Source organism: Heterodontus francisci, chromosome 3, assembly GCF_036365525.1.
Source record: "Heterodontus francisci isolate sHetFra1 chromosome 3, sHetFra1.hap1, whole genome shotgun sequence".
In the NCBI taxonomy this organism is placed as follows: Eukaryota; Metazoa; Chordata; class Chondrichthyes; order Heterodontiformes; family Heterodontidae; genus Heterodontus; species Heterodontus francisci.
In genome coordinates, this window is record NC_090373.1 from 52,155,311 (window position 1) to 52,182,428 (window position 27,118).

The 27,118-nt window shown below is 43.0% G+C and overlaps 1 protein-coding gene across 2 annotated transcripts in view; it reads right to left on the reverse strand.

The window, feature by feature from the left end:
• LOC137352227 (myelin transcription factor 1-like protein) overlaps nt 1-27,118 on the reverse strand; it is a 400,319-nt gene that overhangs the window by 266,007 nt on the left and 107,194 nt on the right. For both annotated transcript variants that reach the window (XM_068017478.1, XM_068017470.1), the window contains exons 7-8: nt 16,382-16,472; nt 14,847-14,954 (exon numbers count right to left, since the gene is read on the reverse strand). In XM_068017478.1, coding sequence (XP_067873579.1) covers nt 14,847-14,954; nt 16,382-16,472 — 199 coding nt within the window. The remainder of the gene's footprint in view (nt 1-14,846; nt 14,955-16,381; nt 16,473-27,118) is intronic.

Here is a 27,118-nt window from a genome sequence, read left to right on the forward strand (position 1 = left end):
CAGGAAATGGGTGTTAAATTTAAATTAGACCACAAAGCATTTTGAAATTTTGGGCCGCTACATCGCTGGCAGTGCCCCTCATGTGGGCTCTGAGGGGTATGGTGGCAAGAAGCAATGGTTAGGAAGGGCAGACAGTCAGGAGAGGAGTATTGCAATCGAGATAGGGGAAGTGATTGGTAGGTAGCTGCTGCCAGCCTTTGGGACTGCTGTGGAGCTGGGAGGAACAGACTTGCTCCACCAGCTCCACTTTAGGTTATGCACTTTCATTTTACTTTTACATGTTTGGTGGCGGTCTCCAAGGTCCCTTTATGGACAACTTTTTAGGTCACACGCGGCAGGCCCGACGCTGTCTTTTTTCAGGGCAGTCCAATTTTGGGAAGGGGTTCTGAAACAGATGTTAGGCCATTTGTTTGCATACGCCCAGTGTGGGCTCCATGACAGAAATGTGGGAAGCAATCGATTATCCTGCCTGAAAATGCAAAAAGGCAATTTGCAGAATCCTTTCTTCACAGCATAGCTGGCAAAAGATTTTTCTAATTGCTTCAATCAAAGCTAATGTTTTAAACAAAGTTTGTTGACTTTCAGGCCTGGACTTTACACTTCCTACCCAAACTATCAGCCTCCTTTCCTAGCGTTTCATGGCATCAGTCGAGTTTGCTGGGTCAAGTGTCATTATCTAAGCAAAGCGGGCTCCTGGCAAGTGGAGGCACCAGCAGGCAGACCAGTGTCCCAGAAAAACATTCCAGCAGTCTTGCAGTAGGGCTGCTACTGCAGTTTCCAAAGAAGTACGACAGGTTAAATAGAGCAGAAGAGCCTATAAGGTCAAGAAGAGACCTGTAGTTTTGGCTGGGGCCTAAAATAATAAGGATCTGAGTCCTATGGGGCCTATTTTCATCACCACCAGCCCCTAAAAGGGATATCAGGAGGCCTTCTAACACTGCCTCAGGAATTACCACCACCCCCATACTGGCAGTCTTTTGATGAATGCAGAAGCAGGGAAATGGGACGGCTTGTTAGACCCTGCAGGGAATGGAGAGCTGGCAATTGTCTCAGTGGGGGAGGAGGGATGGAGGGAATGAAGGCCTGAGGGAAAGGTGGCATTAAGCCTCACAGTCCTATTTTCTTGCTCTTTACATTGCTATTTGGGGTAGAACAATGAAGGAAAGCCATTCCTCAAAACCTGTGAATTCAACCACTTCCTGGCTTGATAAGTCATTGGAAGTAACATTTAGCCTCCTTTTCTACAAACTTGAGTCAGGTGCAATTCTGGTGTAAGTGACAACATTTCTGGGAAACAGCTTGGTCTTTATTATCCTTTAATTTGCATATCACTTCGGGAGCCGGCTTACTTTCTGTCATCTTTGACGGGAATTTATACACATTGGGCGGCACAGTGGCGCAGTGGTTAGCACCGCAGCCTCACAGCTCCAGCGACCCGGGTTCAATTCCGGGTACTGCCTGTGTGGAATTTGCAAGTTCTCCCTGTGTCTGCGTGGGTTTCCTCCGGGTGCTCCGGTTTCCTCCCACATGCCAAAGACTTGCAGGTTGATAGGTAAATTGGCCATTAGAAATTGCCCCTAGTACAGGTAGGTGGTAGGGAAAAATATAGGGGCAGGTGGGGATGTGGTAGGAATATGGGATTAGTGTAGGATTAGTATAAATGGGTGGTTGATGGTCGGCACAGACTCGGTGGGCCGAAGGGCCTGTTTCAGTGCTGTATCTCTAAACTAAACTAAACAAAACTAAACATTACAGAATGGGTGAAACGCTGGCGTATCTGACATGCACCCCAAATTCGAGTTCCCTATGCCAGAACTACACCACTTTTGCAGCAAAAAACTTGGAATTTTGGGCACTTTGTTTTTAAAGATGTCTCTCAAGACTAAACAAGTGCTAATTTAATCCAAGATTTAATCACCCTCATTTTGTTTTATGCTGACTGCCTTCCTTGTTATACCTGGGGCAGATATTATGAGCATGGGGATTTTCTGGGGTGTTTTTTGGCTTTGCTCATAGCGAGCAAATTAATAGCAAAAGTATAATGTCATGCCAATGTACTTTGTTGAATAATTTTCTTTAATCCACTTACTGGAGATCTGAATTTATATTTTTTGAAGAAATTTTAAAAACAACAAATAAAAAAAGGTGACTTTGCTGGTAGCTTAGGATGGCCACCTAATTTGCAACACTGCATCCCACATTGCAAGGACAGTGAGGAGGGAGATGAAATGTCTGCTCATCCCCAGCAAGAACCAGGACCCAGGAAGTTTAAGGGAACTGTTTGTTCTCTTTCTTTTAGCAAGAAAAGAAATACTGCTACCATGTTTGAATCACTGGGTGACTGTCATGTGACAAGCCCCTCCCCATCTGTGGTTTTAAGCTTGTGTTTCTCTGCAGCTGAAAGGAGAAGCTTCTGGACTCGGTCACGTGCAGTTCCAAGTGGGGGTCCCTCTCTCTCTCTCTCTCCATTTCAGCTTACAAGCTTCGAACACTGCCTGTTGACTGACCACCTTTGCATACTCCGGCTACAATCAGATACCCTGTTGGAGGAAATCATCTGCATCGCTGTCTCCAAGAGACCCAATGAACCAGTCATCTCCCTCTTCAAGCTAAAAGCCTCAGGACCACTGAATTCAGCTGCAAGACAGCTGAATCACCAAACTCCACAGACTGTATACCCCTTTTCTCTATGGACTCTAACTCAACCAGTCTATCTTTCCCCACTCTGTAACCTGTTTGTGTGTGTAAACCTCTAGTATGTGTGTGAGTGAAAGTTGGTGCATAGTTTATTATTTTATTAGTTCGGTTTAGTTAACCTCTTTCTGTGTTAAACTCAAGGAAATCTGTCCAATTGGTTCTTGTTATGATCATAGCAAGTAAGTATTCAAACACCTATTGAATTGGCCAGTACATCCACTTTAAGAAAGAATTAAACCTGTTGTGGTCAAACAAGGAGGGAAAAGAGGAAAGCCCTTCGACCCCTCCTCATTTAACTGTAACAATACCCAAAATTAGTCTGCTGATGTCTTGGTCTCCTATGTCTGCCATCATTAATCAGAAACTTTTCCCTTTTTAAAGCTTTCCTCCTCAATGAATAAAAGCTTAGAGAAGGAAATCCCTGTTCACTTGAAGGATTTCTCCTTCAGATCAGGGAAATACTAAGAGCCACTTGAGACTCCAATCTCCACTGCACAAATAACCTCACCATTGAAACTCTTAAGTCAAGTATGATCTTGGGCCTAAAAGCTTTCTATCAAAATATAATAAAGACAGTGTCCAAAATAAGCTTAATTTTTCAGGAAGTTATTTTTGGGCCGATGTTGTAATTGAAGGGTTGAATTTTACCATCACAGAGTTTGCTAAAACAGGCGGGGGAGTAAGACAGAAATCCTTGTCGTCCTTTCCCTGCCTGATATACAATGAGTGTCATTTCTACTGAGATCTGAAAAGTGCACTGTGTGTACTGATACCTGAAATGGCAAGAGCTGCATCAGCCGTCTGAAATTTATTAAAACATATTCAAATTACCAGAAGGAGGCATTTCCCAAGTTTCTTGTCAGGAATATGTTGTGTGCTGATCTCGCCAATATAACATGGACAATGCTGGGAATACACATTTCAATCTTTAATAGATTGAGATCTTAAATGTAAGCTGGGATCTTTTGTTTTCCTTTTCCGGATGTCTGAGAAGTGAGCATTCAGTTGCTGCTACCAAAATTTAGAAACTGGGAATTCCTCAGTATGTTCCTCTCTCTCTGATTGCTTTGAAGGAGGAACAGGAGAACGTGAAGAGGGAATGACAGGCATTTCTGTTGACACCAGAGGTGGATGGGTCCCACCCACCTTTCCCCACATGGCCATGTCTAAGATCCAGGCACAGATAACTGCAGATGATCAAGGAGATCTGCTTTCGCTGGCCCTCAGTTGGGAGACAGTGATGGAGTTATGCTGTATCCTCGAGTCAGAGCCTCACACATTACTGACCACAGGGGTAAGTCTTCCTGTAGATGTGAAGATGCTCTTAGCCCTCCAAGCCAACTTGGAGGATATAGGACAAATCAGTCAATCAGCAGTGCACCAATATAGGTGACTGGTGTGTTGGTTCAGAATTTTTTCCATGGCATGCAAACATGAGAGGCCATTGCACTTTTTCTGCAATTCAATATTCCCCAAAGCGCAGGGTATTATTGATGCTGCTCGAATAGTCAGCTGGCTCCCTGCACCAAAGCTAATGATCTGCATGGTCATATGCACAGAATAATGCAAGTAAAATCTCACCTTCATGCTAGTGGAGCACTTGAGTCCAAGGGACCAAGCTGGAGTGTTTGCAAGCATCTTTGAACAAAGCAATTTCCCAAGCTCAGGGATAGCACGAGCTAGTGCTATCGTTCTCCTAATATTTTTTCACCCCTACTCACTCACTGACTGCAGCAGAACATCATGCTGCTCAGGATATTGTCATGTAGACTCTTTTCTGAAGCCAGCATTCTAATGGTGGCTAGCCTTAATGCGACATTTTTCCTGAGGCTAACAAATTACTCCCTCATCAGTTTGTGTTTTTCTGTATAGATGGTCTGTATATCGGAGGCCCCTTTGAGCTGCACAAGATGGCTCACCCCTCCACCTCCAAAAAGAACAATCTTCTTCCTTTTATTTGCTGAAGTATCACCTTCACTGTTTCATTAGTGAATGCTACTGCTCAGCAATGCCATTCCCCAATCAGTCAAAGTTTCTGACTACAGAATTTATTGCCTGCTCAACAAAAAAATACTAGATTAAATAGCAGCTGACTACCTTTAAGAGTTGTCACTGCACAGGAAATTCCACATTAAGGAAACTCCCAGCATCAGGCTTAGTCCAGGATAGGATTTACCAATTAATAAATAATGAGGCTGAACCCTCGGGATAGATCAGCCTTTTCCAAAATGTGCATAGCTTGCAAAGATCTGATGCTAAATGGATAAGCAAAGATCGTAAAACAGGACTCACCGATCTTGCTGGAACACCACTTGTGACATGCACTGCACCATTTTCTGATTTACATACTATGTAAATCCACCCATTGAAAGTAGTCACAAAAAATCAGCAGCATTATCACTTGTGGGCAGCAAGACTCTTAAAAGATACACAGGATTTTTAAAAAAAACATTTTTCTTTTAATTCGAGATTTGCTTTCAAAGCTCCCATAGCACAGGTTTTCATGCTTGAAGACTCAGATCAAACAAGGGATGCCAGGGAGATGAGAGCTAGATTGGCCATATACTGCCTTCCAGCCAATGACCTCCATTATTGGGATGAGGAGTTTGACCTGTTGAAAGCCACTGCCTACCTGTGCTCAGTGCCTTCTGTTGTGTGTTGCCATTTTCTGTAAGAAGGAAAAATGCATTGAATGAGCAGAAATTTTGTATTAAGTATCTTATTCTACAACATTGTTTTAGTGGTATATGCACAGCTTACCTAATTGTTAAGTCACTAAATTGTCTGCAGAATGTTTGTGAGTTGACTGAGTTTGTTATATTTATCAGTTGTACGTGAATAATAATAGCCTGCATTCAATCTTTTTCATCTACTATTTTTATTTGATTCTTTTGGACCTGGTGTACTAGTTCTCAACCATTACTTCCCTTTGTGTTTAAATTGTAAGAGTTTACTAGATCAGTTGGACATAAGCATGCTAAGGTACTGCATACTACACTTGCAACTTAATTTGATTAGTAGAAAATGGCTTCCTACACATATGGTATTGCATATATTAGTTATGGTTGTCCTCATTTCTCACCTTGGAACTTTTCTTGAAGGCTGGCACATTCTTGTGGATATTTCTCCAGCTTACTAAGTACATGACTCTCATTGACATCCAGATCGATGGACTCCCATCATTGCTTTGTGCACCACACTGAGAACTGCTCCATATCCTCACGCCATCTATTATCATTTGGAGATTGTGCTGATTCTGGTTTTCTCCTGCTGTGTTCTTCTTTGTTGCCCATAAGTTGTGTGCTCCACAGCTGGACTGCCCCACAGTACTCTACTTTTACTGGTTAAATGTCTGGTCAGTTAGCACAGCAGTATTATTGTAAGCGTGTTTAGATTTGCAACTCAGTTGAGCATTAGTTTTAACATATTCAAGATTGAAGAATGCATAACGTAAACATGTGTGCCCCTATGAATGCAATAAAAATGGCAAAAAATTTCAACCTCCTATTTCTGTAGTAAGAGGAATCTATCCCCTTTTGTATTTAACAGAGCAGGGATTATTAATCGATATAGGTAAAGATTTTGCAACAACCAAGCAACTACTGCATCACATTTCTGACAGACATCACACCTCAAAGTGCTACACTTTATGCTATCACATATCAAAGTGCCACATTACATCTCAAAGCACTATACATGTGTGGCCAGTAATTAGTGAAATGGGGACTTGTGTGTTGACCATCAAATAACAAACTGACTAAATATCAATGAATTGAATGTTGATACTCATTCCTCATTGGTATTTACCAACTGAATCGGAGTTCACCTCACTCAGGAGCAGTACATATAACAGTGAGATATTACAGCGCATTTTTGAATATGCTTTATTAGCAGGGAACACCACCTCCAAGGCACACACCAGGAATTTGCATGCATGTTTCCCACAACTTTCCATCTATTAAAACTAAATGTCCACAATTTTGCGATATGGGCAGGCAGTGGGAAAAGCTCTTTCCAGGAGCTGCACAAAATCAGCCCTATTGTGTATGTTAGAAAAGGAACTTATGTGAGAGCCATATTGGAGATGTCTGATGAGGGAGAGTATCACAAAATGAGTGAGACAAACAATGAGAAAGGGGGAAATTTTATGCTCTGCCCCGCAGCGGGTTTGGAGGCGAGGAGAGCATTTAACCCCACCACCTTCCCGGCTCCACCCCAATTAAGTCCAGGGTGGGAAGGCTTGTGAACAGCCTTCCTGCCCCAACCCCAGCTGAGTCACTTAAGTAGGCAATTAATGCCCAATTAAGGGCCTCATTCCATCTCTGTTGGTACTAGCCAAGCAGCAGGTGGGCTTGTCGCTGCACAAAAAGACGCCAAGCAAAACCATGCAGGTTGCTTGCTGGCTCCAGGGAGCGGGTGGGGTGGGGTGGGGTGGGTCTCTCGTTAACAGGCACTTAGTGCCTGATCGAGGGACCTGGCATGTGGGGTGGGGGGGGCCTGCTGGGAGCCACCCCCCTGCCCTTGCTGCTGACCCCCCTCCCTACACCACCCTCTGCTGCAACCCATATCCCGTGAAACCCCTCCCGCCCTGACTCACCTGTGACTTAGGTCCCTCGGCAATCCACGGCTACCGGTGAGTCCAGTATCAGCGGCAGCCACCGACTCTGTGATGGCGCTGCTCAGTAAAAGAGCTGCCGGCCTCTAATTGGCCGGCAGCTCTCAGCAGGCGGGACTTCTGTTGCCGGGGTCCTTGATTCCGGGGAAGCCCACCACTTTCCACTTACGTGCCTAATTGGCGCGTAATGTGGTGGGCTTTCCCCAGAGGATGTGACAGGGGGCTTTCACAAGCACTTTTGCCGGTGGCCGAGGCCCCCATTGCCCAGATAAAATCCCAACCAAAAGATGTCAACACAGTGATAGATACTGCAATGCGAAAAGTGCATGACAGCCAAAGAGAGAGAGACAATTTAAGGAACATAATTGGCATAGCTCCATAATGAATATTAGCACACAACTTAAAGAATCATGAATCGAGAATGTAGTACAGGACAGATATCTGGATCAGACCAGGAGATAGAGGGTAGCCATAAAAGAAAACCTTTCACACTGGAAAGAGGTTACTTGAAGAGTACCTCAGGAGTCTGTCTTAGAAATCTTACCTTTCTTTATGATCAGAAAGGAAGACCAGAACAGAGAGTAGGACAGAGTAGTGAGACAGCTACAAAAAGATAGCCATTTTACAATGTCAGTGAACAATCATCACAGGGGATCAACTTTATACATTGGGGCTAAAAATCCATGGTGCCATTCCACCAGCAGAAGAGTTTGTGGTGTCAGTGCTAGTAACCTCCGCTTCTGACCTGGTTAAGAGTATCTGGTATCATGGCATCGTCACCTAACTTGTATTGAAGTGGTGAGTGCCCATGCCACAACAGGTGTATCTTGGGAACCTACCAGAGGGGACATGAATGGAAGAAATGGCACTGGCAAGCCAGTTTTTGGGTCACTTATGCAACATCTTTTTTGCTGCCCAATTGACCTCCTTTATAACATTCAAGCTGCAGATATTCCGAAGGACCAAGGCCCAAACCCACATGAGGGCCCTACTTTCACCCCTCAGACATGTACATGCTTGGTTCAAAATGACCAGCAGGTAGCTGGCCAATAGAAAGGCCAAAAAAATCATTGGCGGGAGAATTTCCTTCTCCGGCCCAGTCCCTAAAATGCAATCGGTTATGATTCGGGCATCCAGATGTTCCACTCCAATCAGGCTGAGCCAGAAATTAGCAACCTGGGCTGAGACTCAGCGTACTTAACACACCCCAGTCTCCCCTGATTTCTCTACGGCTGTGCTGCGCTCCAGGTTGACATACACTGAGATTGTCCTCGTAGCCCTGCAGATATTCAGGGCCATTCTGTTACACAATGAACTATTATAAACTATAAACATGTGTGCAACATCACAGGTGATTTAGTAGTGTAAAGTTAAAAGTCTTGTCTCTACCATGTTTCCCTTGCAGTGCAAGTAACACACTGCATCATGTCTGCAAAGTACACATTACACAAGCAATTATTACATATGGAAATTTCCGGTTGGTCAAAATTCCTGATTGGCCAAAAAGCAATAACGATCAACAAATCAGAGTTAACTGAACAGTGCTACTTTTCTTCCGTATGATCACAAGCAGCAAAACTATCAATTAAGCTGCATAAACAAGCACCAGTCAACAGTAAACAATAAACCCTTCATTGATAAAAAGACCCCCCTACCTTGAAAATGTAATCTCTGACTTAAACACAAGAAAATGAATAATGCAGAAAAAGGAAATCACACACTCACCACAACCTTCCCTTCAATAACTTTCTCCCTCACTTCCACAAACACCACAAAGCACTATGTCTGGCTTCTTAACAACCTCTGGGTGCAACCTTTCCATCCCTAACATCTTTCACCAGCTCCACAACGTCTGTCTAATTTTCATATTTGGAAGCCCCATGTAACAGCAGTGATGTAAGGTTACAAGCTACATGCGCATGGGATTCCTCCCATGTAATAGACTACAGTTCCCAGGAACCATTTCATGAGCAGGGATCCTTTGCAGGTTAACAGGAACACATTTCGTTCCAGCTCACTGAAAAATTAAAGATCTGCCAACAGCAAGAAGAGGTGCAGCAGCACTAACCTGACCAGACATCACAAAAAGTATTAAAATACCTTTATGAACCCAGCAACCATCATTCAACCAACCTTAGAAAAATTCAAAAGACTTCAGGACGTGATGCTGGCTGCCTGTCTATCCGCATGATTGTAGTTGCTGTTTGTACTGTTATGACTGGGGCATTTTACCAGTTCAGTCCGCTTGGCCCATCCAAGAGAGGTGACCATGGAGATTCAATTGTGCTCCAAGGAATAGTAGCACCTCTGCTACCATTCCAGGCAATACCTCTGTATGGCAGCTTTGCCACACTCACTAATGGTCCTTTTAGCACAATCCACTCCCACTGCCTTTGATGTTACTCATGGGTAATGCTTGTACAGTGACCATTCCTGCATGTTGTCAGCTTTCAGCCTATACTCACGGCCCAGATCTGTTTCCATGTCCCCCTCAAGTACTTCAACTCCCTCACACCTCAGCAACTCCCAGTAATAAAAACAAGAAATGCTGGAAATACTCAGCAGGTCTGGCAGCATCTGTGGAAAGAGAAGCAAAGTTAATATTTCGGGTCAGTGACCCGAAACGTTAACTCTGCTTCTCTTTCCACAGATGCTACCAGACCTGCTGAGTATTTCCAGCATTTCTTGTTTTTATTTCAGATTTCCAGTATCCGCAGTATTTTGCTTTTATTTCAGCAACTCCCAGCCCTGCTTTAGTGCATCCAGGCCCCATTCACTACCCCCACTGTTGCAAGACAACATTCCTGTGCAATATGACCAGACTCCTGTTCCCCCCACCCGTGCTCCTACACCCGATTTCCTCCCAGTGCTCCCAATCTCCAGCCACTTTCCATTGCCCAAATCTCATCTCTAAATGCTCCCAGTCTTCAAACTACCCTATATGCCTCAATCCCAGTGGCTCCCATTTCTCCAAACTTTAAATATCCTGAGTACTTCCATCCCAGACAATGCCTGCCTTTATGTGCTTCTGATTCCCAAGCACCAGACTCTGCCTGACCTTACAAGTATTCCAAAGCCTCATATCCCATTTTGTGGCACTCTCCACATACTACCCAATCGGGCTCCCAAATCTTAGCATTCCCAAAACTCCAATCACTCCCGGGCCCAGTCCACATTACAAGCCCTCACCTTCATTAATGCTAACCCCAATCCTTTACCTCCTTTGGTCACAGTCAACCTCCCCCTCTCATCACAGGTTCCACTCCCTTCCAGCCTTAACATCTCCCTCACTCACAAATATTGAAGCACCACTTCCCACTCAATTCTGGTACCTAGCACCACTCCATTTTGCTGTATTCTGGACTCTAAGAAGTTAAGATGTAAAAGTTGAGTACATCAGTCAACACGCGTGAAAGACAAGGTGAAAAGTGAAGAAACAGTTAGAAGAAACATACAGAGTGAGAAAAAGTGAAAACAGAAAGATTCAGACACCACAGAGAGAACCGTACAGAGAAAAACAAGAAAACATCGGACACAAACAGAAAAACAGGGAGAGAAACAGAAGGAATTAGAGACCGGAAAGAGGCATCAACGAAGTTAAATAAAAAGAGAGACAATTTTAAAATTAGCAATAAATGAGACTCAGTTCATTATAGCTTGGCTTCAGTATGCTAATTTCCTTGTCAAGATTTCAGCTAAAACATGATCATCAATTTTATGTAGACATTCTGGTTAAGAGGAGCTTCCTTTTCCTTACCATAACTTCTTGTAATACTGGTTGAACATGATGGATGCATAAAAATTCCATCCTGTAGAGTGGCTGAGTATGTCCAGCAATAATTGAGACAATTGAGATAAAAATGTAATAAAACCTAACTAGAAACCCACTTGGGGCTCCAGAACCTTCCATGTGTATATCTCTTAGGGACTTTGTACTCCATCAGCTAACGTAATGCAAGCATTCACCATTCAGTTCCTGAGGTCTGAAGTAACCTAATAGATTTGGGATAGCAACAGTATTAACACCTGTCTCTGATGTATTTCACATAATTGTAATATATATATTATTTATAGCAGGGCAAGGGAGTCGTATGTGGGGGATAGCTTTTAGTGTCGCCGCTGGGTGGGGGATGGTAGTCTGGTAATGTGTATCTCCTGCATGTTATAGAACCTTAATACAAAAGCAAAATGCTGGAGATATGAAATAAAACAGAAAATGCTGGAAATACTGAGCAGGTCTGGCAGCATCTGTGAAAAGAGAAACAGAGTTAACGTTTCAGGTCGATGTCCCTTCATCAGATCTGATGAAGGGTCAGCGACCTGAAACATTAACATTGTTTCTCCCACCATAGACGCTGCCAAAGCTGCTGAGTGTTTCCAGCATTTTCTGTTGTGATAGAACTTGTCTGGTTTTCTTCCCATTGATTTAAATGGATTAAACTTGGGCAGGTTCTACAATGGGTTAGTGATCCATTCCATCAGATTACAGATCAGGTAGTGAAGCTGAAGTTGGAAATCTAACCCACTGTATCTTGTTTTTTCACTCCAACGAGCTGACACAGTGCAGTATATATTTTATTACTTTTAATTGATAACCAAGAAGGCTGTTGACATGGTCAAACCACTTCTGTGTTGAGTAAGTCACACATAGTTCTACATTTTTGATTTGCCTACCTTCTAGTCTATCCCCCCATACAATTGTTTTTATATGTAGCTTTCTACATTTAAAAAAAATTTCTGATGCAAGATATTGAGAAAGCCCCTGGGCCAAGTCTTTGAAACTCTGACATGACTGAGAAGGAAACATGGGTCTCTTCAATTATTGGGCCACTTAAAATGCTAATTATTTGCCTAGTACAGACTGCAACTAGTGTTTCACGTCCAGGCCCCAATGTGTGGTGGAATGTGGACTTCTGTGTGTAATTCTATATATTGCAGTGAGACATTTCCTGCTTTTTGTTTGCAACAAAGGTAGATGGACATTGAAACTGGAACATAAACTGTAGGTGCCAGGTTTTTTTTCCCATTTTGTGCTATTCATATTTGCTACCTAAAAAGTACTGGGTGATGAAGAGTAATTTTAATTCTTGCTGATAGTGTAACATGGGCGGTATCAGATTGGTCATCCATGATGCACCCCGTCTGGTTTTCCTTTCTGTTGAAGCATTATGTGAGCGTAATCAGGCAGGGTGTGTCATTGGCAGTATATCCAGTATTGTTTGTTTCACATCATCACCAAAAGTTAAAATTTACCCCTGGGGATTGAAATTAGCAACAACTTTTATTGAAAGCTCTTTTATTGCTTTCCTTAGGCCCTTTCAGAGAAAGATGTGGTAATCTTCATGGGGGAAGTGAAAATGAGTAGGTAGGAATTAGCTCAACCATTGAGCTGGAGTTAATTGAACAATGGAGCAACAAAACACTTGGCAGTGCATTATGTTCAACATGAGATTGCTGTAATTGTTACAGTAACTGGTTCAGTATTCCTGCTGGTCAGAGAAAACTGACAGGGAGTGCAGGTCCCACCGGAGACTATGCACCCCCACCTCACCAGCTATCATCAAGGGTTTACACAGCTTACTGTGCTGTGTTCACTATCAATTTATTCAGCTACACAGCACCCAGCTCAAGGGCACTTCAAACAGATGAGCAGTAAATTGCTGAAAAGCCCAGATGCACTGCTCAGCTGTATTTTTCATTCCTTCATGGAAGTCAACAATATCAATTTTTTAGATATTTAAATAAATCATTACAGGTACAAAGAAGGCCAGAAATAACCAATAAATTAGTTTAAATATAATTTTCAATAGAAACTGCATGCACTTGATTTTAAAAACTTGAATTGTAGTTTATTCTTTCTTGGTGATTTCAAACCTCAGAATTTGATTACAGATATAAAGAGCAAATACTTTCAAACCCTGGCAATGGCTACATCAGTGAATCAGGATGTACAAAATCACTTAATTCCTTCAGTGCCTCACTCTCCAGAGGTACATCAGTGCACGAGGCGATTATTTGACTAGTTGAGTGGCTGTTAAGCCACATGTGGCATGATTATTGTGGGTAAGTCCTGACTTGCTAGGTTTCTGTCAAAAAAGCTAATGAAAGCCTATACAATAAACTTACCTGAATGAAAGGTTATGTAACTAACATTTCTACCTGTTGTTGGTAAAATAAACAAAGCATGGCAAGATGAACAACCTGTTTTTTTAAGGTGGAAAACATCCCAAAATGAGCTCTTAATTTCAGCTGCATAACTGTGGGGAGGTGACAAATAAAAGCAGTCGTTGCTGCACTGATTAATTATTTTCAAAAAGTACCTAGATAAATATATGGTTGGCAACGCAATTAGTGGTTTTACTAAAACCAGTTCGTTGAATCTTACGAAAAATTATTTTCTTATTCTTTTTCTAAAGTGGAGGTTGAATTTCTTCCCCCAATTTATTGTATTAATGCTGCTCTTCAAGTGTTGAATGATCCAACATGCACTCAAATGTTGAATTAGGTGGATCAAAGTAAAATAGATTTTAGAGTGACCTGGATGCAAGGGCTCATACTACTGACAGAGATACCTTTGTATCTCTGATCTTTCACTATCATGCTGATCTAATATAAAATGGCAGCTCTAACCATCTTTCCTCTTTACATATTGTAATGTAAAACATACAACCGTATGCCAAAGAACCTTACTGTCTGTCTTCTAAAATCCTATGACATGATCTGCAATCAGTCATCTGAGATAACCACAGACTCTCTACTTACAAGCTAAGCCATTAATTTACGGAAAGTTCATGAGATAGCTGACTATCCCTACTTTGTGAGTTTGTGAGTTTAAACAATCAAAATAGTGCTTTTCAGCCCTATTTCTCCTGATTAGTTGCAACTGCAAACTTCAGCAATACTGCCAATGGCAACATCACCCCGCCCTCATTAACGCTCTGTTGGATGTATTTAACAAGCCATTTTGAAGATTAGCATTCATCAATATCTTTTGAAAATTTAAAATAGTAAAGGGCATGGTGAGCAATAATCTAAAAGCAACTCTCCACCTTAATGATTGAAATAACAGATAATATTCCAAATATGAAGAATTGCTGTAGTCACTAGATACAGCAACATCACAAATATGTTTGTGAAGATTTCCTCTGGTTCTGATGTCTAGAGAAATAAGGAATACTTTTTTCGACAAGTTCTTGATTGTTCTAGAAATACTGATCAGAAGGAATCTTCAATACTATGTTAACAATGTGATCAGAGCAATCCCTCTCTGATGCAGATATTATAGAACCTGAATATGAATCAGTCCAGTAAAAATATTTGTAATGATCTAACTGGTTAGTAACATGAATAAAGGTACTGTATATCAAAATCAAGATAACTTTCTGTAAAAATTGGAAAAGTCCCAAGACAGAAAGAATTAATACAAATTTACTTTGGATTGGTGTTCAGCTTTGTTACATTAACATAGCACTATATTGTTTGAATGAAAGCTCTGATAAAAATTGTCAGAATTTAGCACACAAGCCTCCCCTACCTTAATACACGATCTGAACCCTGGTTAGATTTTGTTGCTTCATTGCCATGATGCTTTTCTTGAGCTTTAGCCAGCTTCTCTGCAGCAGCAATGGGACATCCAGAAAGACTGTGGGAGCAGAGAAACAATTAAACACTCATGCAGCAGTAGGAATGGTAGCATAAGACCAAGCATTAGGAAATGTAACCAGTATCAGGAAAGAAGCGAAAAAAGTAATTAAACTGTGCAGCTTTCGGTCAATACAATATCACGCCATACACTTCAGTCACATAAATACAAACATTGCATGTGAAAGCAACCATGTAGATTTGCTTCTATTCCTTATTTCTTATTAGTTCACCATATTTTTTTCTGGCCAAAGTGCTTTACATTATGACATATCTCGCAATCTTTTCCAGCGCATCTTACAGAGTTTCGCATAATCTTTAGTACATTTCTTAACCTTAGATTTTGTGAAAAATCAGCCTGATAGCATTATTTTGAATGTAAATATATTTTATTCATCACCTATAAATTGAAAATAATATTTCTTTAGAAGACCACTGGCTACGTTAGGAACCAATTGATCTAGAAGAAAGCAGGTGAAAGAGAAAAAGTGAGTAGTAAGATTTGACAAAATGCAAGACCACAGAGTGAGCTAGTGATTTTTAGTTATTGTGTGCTGAATAAATAGATGCTGGCTAAAAGAAAATTCTAATTAGATAATTAGTGCTGATTATGTTGATGGAAAGTAGAATAGTTTCCACTTTCTATTTCATGATCATGTGTTAAATGCTGTGCAGGACACAATGGTTTTCTGCTACAGGGTTCTTGGTGGGGGAGGGTGGATGGGAGCGGGTACTGTGGGAGAGGGGAGAAAGAAAGGAACATTATCTGTTGGGCGTGGTAGACTAGGGTTGATTAATGGAAATGTGAGATTGGATCAGCATTCTGTAATTTTATTTGATTATTTCTGGAATCAGAGAGTGTTCATGAAGAACTGGTCCTCAAGTGTTAAGTTGCTACAGTAGACTCCTTAACAGCATGTAGTGAACTTGATAAGGGTAACTGGTCTTTTCTCATTCCATTCTTACGCTTTTAAAACAGTCCAGGTGAGTGATCGCAAAAGTCAGCAAAAATGTTGGGCTTGTTTTAAAATGCTACAATAATCTACCACTTGGGAGAATGGAACATAGCTCCCTTCTACTTCCTCCCACACAGACTCAGCATCAGGGATAATATGTCTGTGCGCCATACTGTGAACTGCGAGCAACTGACTTATGTACTGATTTCAAAGGTGGGGAGAGGTTATATAGCTCAGTTGAACAATACTTAAATAGACAAAATATTAGGGTGGGATTCCTACAAGTCTCCTATTATTTAATATTAACAAACTAAATTCAGCAAAGTGTTCCGTTCTTTCGATTATTAATTATTAGTGGTGCTTGTAGTGGGAGGGGAAGGGAATGATAAGTAGCCAATTTTTGAATCTATGAATATTGCTCTGCCATGTTTTTTTTCAGCTGTTACTATAGTACAGTAAAATCCTTTCTTACCTTCTATGAGAATTCCTGTTGCTATTTACATGGCCTCGCCCAGTGCAGCCTGGTGTAGGACACTTAAGCACATTTTCATGCATGGCAAGAACTTGACAGAAAAAAGATTGGAAGCTATTAGTAAAGAATGACCACAGAAGAAAAACACAGGCAAGGGATGGAATAAGTTCAGAATTCCAACTCAAATTGATTACATATGCTCTTAATCGAGGGAAGACCACATTTAGATTTCCAATAGATATTTTATTTACCATAAAATAACAGCATCAGGCTGAAACATTCAGAAAGACAGAAGTCATCTGTAGTTATTCATTGTCAAAAATGTTATTCCTAATTAAATTATTTTAGATTGAAGCAATTTTCTTTATGCCATGCTACAGATAATTTAGGATGGTGCCACAATGTACATACACAAAAGGAAAATGCATGACTTTAAAGTACAATTTGTTATTTGAAGTAAGGTGAAATAGTATAATTGGAAACTGTGATCAAAGCGTTAATGAGATGACTACTAAACAGCTTCTCAAGGACACTTAGGGCTGAATTTTAACAGCTCCTCAACATCAGAGGTTGTGGCAGGGGAGCCCGTAACATACTTGCAGGAGTGGCCTGCCATGACTCCCAACGGCGAGAAGGCGACTTAATTTACATATACTTCTCTTGTCCCGGCGGCTGTCCCACACCGATATTACAGCCACCGGCAGCAACTTGCGCGCATTCCGAGGCAAGACACTGATTGGGGGACGGGGGTGGGATCGAAATGAAATTATCAGGACGGGGCGGGGGGAAGCGGGGAAAACTTTTTTTTATTGGTTGTGGCGATGTTGGGAAAGGGTTGAGGGTCAAATATTCTGAAGGTGGGGGGTTTAAAGTCCGTAATTTTACAAATTGATTTTTTGGGGGGGATGGGCTATTTTATTAATTGACAACTCAGTGGGGGTTTGGAAAGGGGATAGAAAGTCTTTCTGACATTTTGTTTGTTATTTGTGGTCGCTGACACCTTTAAAAACTTTATTGAACCTGAAGGGCTTGAAACCCTTTCAAAATGGCACCGGTGCCATTGCCGGGTACGAAGCGGCCACCGCCTCTATGTCATTGGGGCGGCCGCTCAGCCCCCTCCATTTAAATGAGTCCCCGCGCGAAATATCGCTGGGGCTCAGCAGCGGCACCACCCTGTCTGAAGGCCGCCAAGTTCAAAGCGCGCTTCTGCGATGTGCGGCGCACTAATAAAATTCAGCCCTTAATACCTGATAGCTACCTATGACTGCTTTCTTCATTCTTCCAACATCAACCTCTTGAAAACACCCAGGTGATCAACAGGGGAAATAAAAAAAAGCAATATCTTACAGATATTTTAAACATTCTTGATTTAGTTGTGTGACCCTCTCTCACGCTGTTAAAAGTGTGCTTCTATTGGGTACCATTAGTTCTGTGGCAGGAGAGCAGATATGTTACTAAGCAAAATATAGTTGGATACAAAAAATTTCGAATATGAACAACGATAAAGAGATAGATACTAAGTGGTTAGTCAGGTGTATGGTACATGGAGGATGCTTTCTCATCGAATGATAAAGAAGATCTGATTATAAATAAATATACCAGTAATTTCCGCATGGGTTCTCCCACCCTTCCACCATGACTTCAGCAGAAATCCCTGGAGAAATGGTGTAAAAGGCTGTTTCACCGAAGTTACAGCAGGAGACTGGGAACTCACATGGAATTTCTTTTTTGCATAGTTTTCTCCTACAGTTCAGTGAGCATGGATGCTTTATAACAACTAACCCAAGTTGCAATTCCTCATGTATGAATCCAGATAGAGAATGTGATGCCAACTGTTAGCACACCTTGCAATACCCTAGCTGAGATCAGTGAACTCAGTGGAGACCACAGCCCAAAGCTGGGACCTTCCTGGGCTGTGTGGCTCAATTCCATACTTAGTTGTCTGTTAATAGCTGAATCACTGCAAAAACATTATTTTTCTTCATCATTCAAACCTACCAATAGGATTATAATGAATTTGCATCACCCATGAAGAAACTGGACTCACCAGGCGATTTCTAATATCTGTATTAAGTACAGAACCGTGAAACAGTCAAGACAGGTCTAAATCAGACGTCCAAGCTTTTATCTTCATGATCTACATAATTGCACATCTATAAAGTTCCCAGCAATTTGCATTTCTGACAAATGCTGATATTCGCAGATTTTGGTGTGATCAAAAAACCTCTTTTTAATGCTTAGGCTCTTAAATTTCAAAAACGCCAGCAAATAAAAGATATAAGTGCAAATAAGACTGAATTACCTGGGCTGTGAGGGCTGATTTTCCAGGACTCCGGGATTGCATGAAGCCACAGGACCACAGATTGGATACCCCACACTAAATAATTATACTTAGGAAATATATAAGGATTGTTCCCTATGACAGTCTGATAGATACTTTGAATATTAACATCTTTGAGATTAACTGAAAAAATACTGATGGAATGGAGAGAGTGACCCATAATTTATTTCAAAAGGTTTTCTTTTCTCATGCCAATTTCTTAGCCACATTTTACCATTTGTTTAAAGATCCACAAAAGCCCCACAAGAATTGGACCATTCCTTTGATTTACATGAGCCATTAGCTTTCGGAACTTTATTGGTGTATTGAATTGTCTCCATTGCTGTATATCACCTAATGTCAGCAATGTATTTCTTTGGTTGACTGGCCAAGGTTAAACTAATTATTGACAGTGGACTCTAACATTAATGCTGAAGCCAAATCATTATTTGGACCTGTATTTGGGCAACAAAGCTCAACATCATGAACTTTAATTTATTAGTACAGTATTTAATGTACTATGCAGTGAATAATAATTACAGCAAAAATGAAAATAGATGTAAATTAATCAATAATAAATGTTGTTAAACTGATAAGCAACAAGATAAGGCTCAATAAATACTAACCACATTGGGTAAAAACTGAAGTTACTGGTCAAAATGCTTCTTCAGGAGTATATGAGATTTAAGCTAAGCATGGTATTTCATAATACAATTATCTTAATGATTCTATACTTTTTGTAAAGAAAAACACTGTACAGTTAAATAATGTTTTAAACTGCTGTCATCTACATATATTGGGAAGATTTTGCCTGTGCATGAGATGAAGTAAAATCAGAATTTACAAAAAATGTTTTATGATGTTGATGCACCTCGGGCACAAAGGAAATCTTTTCCAGAGACAGCATCATTTCCTGAATTTTATTCAATGCATTTTTCTGCACATACTATAAAGTCACTAAAATATATTACTGCTTTGCATGATATTTTTGAACTAAGAGCAGATTAAACACAGGAGGAATACTTCACTGTTGGAACGCCTTTGAAAAATAAAAACTGTTACAAAGAACTGCAACCTTGCAGTTAACTTAAGCATCCTTGTTCATTTCTGTTGATTTTTGGAACAGATTAGCCCAATATTAACGGGGAGATGGGGATGGGGTGGGCGGGGTGGGGGCAGTTTAGTGGTCATTCCTGAAGAACAGATTTCCCTCAGGTCTGCTGAATTTAACGGCAAGATCCAATTACCATTTTGGACTTTGTTCCTGCCTGAGGCCAGCCAGATCGAGACGCAGACTAGCCATCGGGTGGCCAGGCCACAGCTGGCAAGAGGACAGGAGGGAGGGAGTGATTGGAAATGGGTGAGGGACATTGATGGGGTGGAGGAAGAGATTGGAGAAGATTACCATGGGTCAAAGAGATCGGTGGAGGAAGGGAGAAGATCCCAGGGATCGGAGAGATTGGGAAGGAGCTTATGGAGGGCCAATAGAGGATGGGGTGAACCAGGATGAGATCGCAGGCCATGGAGGGCATTGGAAGGGCATCAGATCGCAGGTGGGGCAGTTCAATCACGGAAAAGGTTAACAGGTTTGCTTGGGGAAAGCTCTCCTGCTCCTCCTGGCTCACAAGTTGTGCTAGAATAGTAGTCCCTTCTTCCATTCAGCAGTCGCCGCCTCACTTTAGCTGCTGGGTTACAGCTGAAATGGAGAAAACATTCTGAGGCACAAAGCCTTATTTAAACAGTTAAATGAGCAACCCAGCTCCAGAAGCAGGTTGGTCATCTGTCTCGAGTTCCACCTCCATTATAACCAGAAGAAGGCTCTAGTTCGAGATTTCTTCCATTTTTACTTCCCACCAAACCCAAACCCACCTATTTCTGGGAGTTAAAATCCCCTCCCCCCTCATTAAGGTTGAACAAATGTCAATACTGAAGACACCATTAGATAATATTCCTCAAAGGAGGGACTGGGGTTAATTCCATCTGTTGATGTAAATACTTAAGAACTGAGGCAAATCTCACCAGAATGGGAGGTAATGTGTTAATAACTGTTCTCCAGGGTTAGCTATTTGCATAATCATTAGCCACTCCAGGTAGTGATTTGGACAGGTGCACTAACAGACACTAATGACAGGAACAGAAAACTGTGTGTAGATGAAATTCAAAGACATACAGACAATTAAAGGGACGAGGCAGAAGAGTGGAGCATAAATTCTTATAGCCACTGGGAAAGCTCAGAAAGGCTTCTCAATCCTTTGCTAAGGCTGAAGGGAGAAAGAGAAAAAAGGTGACAGGCTAGCGTGAGGGGAAAGGAAACCCTGAGGGACAGGCACAAGTCTGCAGGCAAGAGACCAGAGCAGCTCAGTGCTATCCGCATATATCAGTACGGCAACATGCCTGCACGGAGGTGGCGACAGATTTGAGCTTGCAACTGACCAGTACATTCACTGGCTGCGCCATTCTACGGTGCATTGTAGTTGTAGATGACGAGGGAGAGTATTACAGAATGAGTGAGACAACCAATGAGAAAAGGGAGAATTGTATGCTCTCCCCCGTGGTGGCTTTGGAGGCGAGGAGAGCATTTAATCAGGCGGGATAGTGGCGGGTGTGGATCCCACCACCTTCCCATGTCGACCCCAATTAAGTCACCACCAATTGAGGCCCTTGAGTGGGCAATTAATGTCCAATTAAAGGCCTATCCTGTCTCCGTTGCTATTAGCCATGCAGCAGGCATGGCTGCACGGGGAGCACAAACAGAATCAGAGAATGGTGCAGCACAGCAGGAGTCCATTAAGCCCATCATGTCTGTGCCAGCTGTTTGGAAGAGCCGCTTCCCTGCTTTTTCCCCATATCCCTGCAAATGTTTGCACCTCAAGTTTTTAAAAGTATCCAGCTCTCTGTTGACCAGAATCCTGTAAAGAGGGTTGCCTGAGGTGAACATGCCAGGGTCTGCAGATCTGGTTGGTGACACCTTGGCAGTTACGGGCCCACCACTTACACCATCCACACTTATTGTGAGCAGCTGCTTATATTGGACAAACGATTGTCACGCACATCAGAAATGCAACAATGATACAACAGAGTTATGCAAAAATAAACTTTATCTTTAAAAAATTAACCTTTATTTTAAGAAGTAAACAATGGCCCAAAATGGACACCAAAAGAAAAAGAGGATTAGCTTTTTGAGTATCGAAAGAGGAGCTGAGGCCTGGGATAGATCAGCCATGATCTTATTGAATGGTGGGGCAGGCTTGAGGCACTGAATGGCCTACTCCTGCTCCTATTTCTTATGTTCTTATGTTCAAACAGTCTGACAAAGACAAAGGACAAATCTTCAAAGCCAAGAAGTGTCAATGAAACCCATCTTACACCTATGCTGAAAACATTCCAGAATTAAATGTCTTTTTCCAAAACAAAGGAGGTGTGAAGTAGCCATGGCCTGGGTCATTGTGTGATCACCATGAGAAATAAACCAGAGTGTCTCCTAACAGGAGGTGAGAGGTGACACAGTTTTACCTTCAAAGTAAAATAGTCAGACAGTGAGAGAGAGATTAACCCAGAAGGTGAAGCTACTTGTAACAGCTGGCATTCTAGCAAGCCAGGAAGCACATGCCCTGCTGAAAAAAATCCAACATCTACATAATACAGCAGAGAGAGAGCTGGAAGTCACTGACCATCTTCAACAGAACCTTCAATCAAGAAAGAAATCTACAATCATATCAAGGCTGCAACTATCTAGAACTTGAATCTCAAGAGAATTCAACAGGTTTATCGTAACCCTTCTCCCCCATTAAAACCCACCTGCCTCTTTCCCTTCTCTATCTGTTTCTTCTTGTGTATCTGTATGTGCGAGCGAATGCATGAGGTTGCGACAATTTCGGGATAAGGCATATTGTTCAATAAACAATTATCTTTCTATTTTTAAAACCTACAAGAAAACTTGTCGCTGTCTGTTAATTTGAAAAATAAAACCATAAGGGGCTAAACTCTTAATACAAATACACTTGATGTGGTCAGGTGGGGAGTTGAAAAGTAGGGAACCACCCACGTCACAGCACGTGGCCATAACAAATTGTGGGCTCGATGCCAGGATCTGAACTACCAGACAAACGTGAGATTTGGAAAACATGAGGAAAATTGACTTCTAGAATTGTGGAAAAGTAAACAAACAGGTTTCCTCGTATTCTTCTGTTTTTTCTTTACAGTGCTAGAATCATAAGAGATGGCCACATTTAATGCTAAAGAGTTTGTAGAGTAGGGAGAGATATCCCACAATAAGTTAAACAAATTAAGTGTTGAAGATTTAAGAAGCTTAGCTAGAGAGGTGGGAATCGCTTTCAGACAAAAAGCAAAGAAACCTGAACTGGTGAAAAGTCTAGCCAACCATTTTAAACTTCCCCCGAACTAGAAAAAGAAAGCCCAGAATCGGAGCCTGAAATAATAATTCTAGCTGGAATCCAGTTATAGTTGAAAAGGGAAAATCTGCAGCTTCAAAGGAAAAGGAAGAAAGGGAGTTTCAGCTTTGAAAGGAAAAAGAGGAAAGAGAGTTTCAAAAGGAAAAAAAGAAAAGGAAGATGCAAAGAGAGGAAGCAGCAAGAAAATCCAAAATGAAAATGCTGCAAGTCACTCAAATCTTATCGCCAATTCAGAGCAAAACTTTGATATGCTCAGACACTCAAGACTAGTGCCAAATTTAATGAGGAGGAGGTTGACTAATATTTTATCTCATTTGAGAAAATAGCTGCTCGGCTTAAATGGCCGAAAGAATTTTGGGTTCTCCTCTTAGAAGGCGAGTTCATGGGTAGGGCTCGTGAAGCTATTTCCCTGTTATGAGAAGAAGTTCCTCTGATTATGAACAAACTAAAACTGCAATTTGTGAGGACCAAGACGGGAGTAATGCACTGTTAATTCAGTCCCACTACTCCACAGGTCACATCATATTAGTAAAGTTTCCCACCTACTGGAAATTAGCCAAATTAAATACTTTATTTATCCCCAAATGATGCTTCACCTCCCGAAGGACGTGGATGAGCTTTCCGGACGTCGATGGTGGGCACTGAGGAAATGGCTTATTACCTGCACCAGATTCCACCCCCCTCCCCCCCCCCTTTACCCCCCTTCCACCCCCCCCCCCACCCCCGTCCCCTTCCCTGCTCCACCCTCTCAGCTCACCCCCTCACAACCCCGTCCCAGCCCGCCCCCCCCTCGCACCATCTTCACCCCGCACCCCCTTCCCCTGCACCCACCCCCTCCCTCTACCCCTCCCCCTTGCATCCCCTCCTCCCACCGGCACCATCCTACACCTGTGTAGGGGCCCCAACAACCCCACTGCCTTGTGGGCGTCTCGGGAGAGACCAAGGCTAAGGGAGTAAACCCTAACAGAAAATCCGGAGCGGAACCCCGTAGGCGGTCATGTGTCACCTTTGGCATGTTTCCGGCAGTTCCTGCAGCCATACTGGTGCCAAACGTCGTGTCCTGCACTCCTTTGGACCCCACCAGAAAGGCCGAGAGGGGGGTTTTGACGACTGGGCAACTCTCAACCTCCATAAATTTGCCCAGGCATGCGCCATGGAGAGGTCACTCCATAGTTGCCTCACAGCGACTGAAACAACACGGAAGGCAGCAGTTACGGGTTATAAGTCCAGATAAATTGGCGTAGAAACTGGGCGCCACGGGTTGCCTTTGTCGGTGGGAGAGGTCATTGCACCTCACTGGACAGCTACCGCCCGCCTCAAACCGGGCAGCCCCCGGTCAATAAGGTTCTGTCCCGCCACAGTCTGCCTGCTTCAATGGGTGCTTGGAGTTCAGGGTCATTGCCCGAAAGGTGGACTGATACACCGCACCAAACAACATGAAAAATGGAAAGAAGGTACCAGCCCTTCGCTTTGCAAGCTGGAACGTCAGAACTATGTGTCCTGGCCTGTCGGAAGACCTTACACAAATCAACGATTCTCGGAAGACCGCCATCATTAACAACGAGCTCAGTAGACTCAATGTGGACATTGCAGCACTTCAGGAGACTCGCCTCCCCGCGAGTGGCTCTCTAGCAGAGCAAGACTACACCTTCTTCTGGCAGGGCAGGGATCCTGAAGAACCAAGACAGCATGGAGTGGGCTTCGCCATCAGAAACTCCTTGCTCAGCATGATAGAGCCTCCCTCAAATGGCTCGGAACGCATACTGTCCATCCGACTGCTCACCACCTCTGGTCCAGTACACCTACTCAGCATCTATGCTCCAACACTCTGTTCCGCACCTGAAGCTAAAGACCAGTTCTATGAACAACTCCATAACATCATTAGCAGCATCCCCAACACCGAACACCTATTCCTGCTGGGGGACTTTAATGCCAGGGTTGGGGCCGACCATGACTCATGGCCCTCCTGCCTTGGGCGCTATGGCGTTGGAAGGATGAATGAGAACGGGCAGAGACTGCTTGAGTTGTGTACCTATCATAACCTCTGCATCACCAACTCGTTCTTTCACACTAAACCCTGTCACCAGGTTTCATGGAGGCACCCAAGATCACGTCGTTGGCACCAGCTAGACCTCATTGTCACAAGGCGAGCCGCCTTAAACAGTGTTCAAATCACACGCAGCTTCCACAGTGCGGACTGCGACACCGACCACTCCCTGGTGTGCAGCAAGGTTAGACTCAGACCAAAGAAGTTGCATCATTCCAAGCAGAAGGGCCACCCGCGCATCAACACGAGCAGAATTTCTCACCCACAGCTGTTACAAAAATTTCTAAATTCACTTGTAACAGCCCTTCAAAACACTCCCACAGGGGATGCTGAGACCAAGTGGGCCCACATCAGAGACGCCATCTATGAGTCAGCTTTGACCACCTACGGCAAAAGTGCGAAGAGAAATGCAGACTGGTTTCAATCTCATAATGAAGAGCTGGAACCTGTCATAGCCGCTAAGCGCATTGCACTTTTGAACTACAAGAAAGCCCCCAGCGATTTAACATCCGCAGCACTTAAAGCAGCCAGAAGTACTGCACAAAGAACAGCTAGGCGTTGCGCAAACGACTACTGGCAACACCTATGCAGTCATATTCAGCTGGCCTCAGACACCGGAAACATCAGAGGAATGTATGATGGCATGAAGAGAGCTCTTGGGCCAACCATCAAGAAGATCACCCCCCTCAAATCTAAATCGGGGGACATAATCACTGACCAACGCAAACAGATGGACCGCTGGGTTGAGCACTACCTAGAACTGTACTCCAGGGAGAATGCTGTCACTGAGACTGCCCTCAATGCAGCCCAGCCTCTACCAGTCATGGATGAGCTGGACATACAGCCAACCAAATCGGAACTCAGTGATGCCATTGATTCCCTAGCCAGCGGAAAAGCCCCTGGGAAGGACAGCATTACCCCTGAAATAATCAAGAGTGCCAAGCCTGCTATACTCTCAGCACTACATGAACTGCTATGCCTGTGCTGGGACGAGGGAGCAGTACCCCAGGACATGCGCGATGCCAACATCATCACCCTCTATAAAAACAAAGGTGACCGCGGTGACTGCAACAACTACCGTGGAATCTCCCTGCTCAGCATAGTGGGGAAAGTCTTTGCTCGAGTCGCTCTGAACAGGCTCCAGAAGCTGGCCGAGCGCGTCTACCCTGAGGCACAGTGTGGCTTTCGTGCAGAGAGATCGACTATTGACATGCTGTTCTCCCTTCGTCAGATACAGGAGAAATGCCGTGAACAACAGATGCCCCTCTACATTGCTTTCATTGATCTCACCAAAGCCTTTGACCTCGTCAGCAGACGTGGTCTCTTCAGACTACTAGAAAAGATCGGATGTCCACCAAAGCTACTAAGTATCATCACCTCATTCCATGACAATATGAAAGGCACAATTCAACATGGTGGCTCCTCATCAGAGCCCTTTCCTATCCTGAGTGGTGTGAAACAGGGCTGTGTTCTCGCACCCACACTTTTTGGGATTTTCTTCTCCCTGCTGCTTTCACATGCGTTCAAATCCTCTGAAGAAGGAATTTTCCTCCCCACAAGATCAGGGGGCAGGTTGTTCAACCTTGCCCGTCTAAGAGCGAAGTCCAAAGTACGGAAAGTCCTCATCAGAGAACTCCTCTTTGCTGACGATGCTGCTTTAACATCTCACACTGAAGAATGCCTGCAGAGTCTCATCGACAGGTTTGCGTCTGCCTGCAATGAATTTGGCCTAACCATCAGCCTCAAGAAAACGAACATCATGGGGCAGGATGTCAGAAATGCTCCATCCATCAATATTGGCGACCACGCTCTGGAAGTGGTTCAAGAGTTCACCTACCTAGGCTCAACTATCACCAGTAACCTGTCTCTAGATGCTGAAATCAACAAGCGCGTGGGTAAGGCTTCCACTGCTATGTTCAGACTGGCCAAGAGAGTGTGGGAAAATGGCGCACTGACAC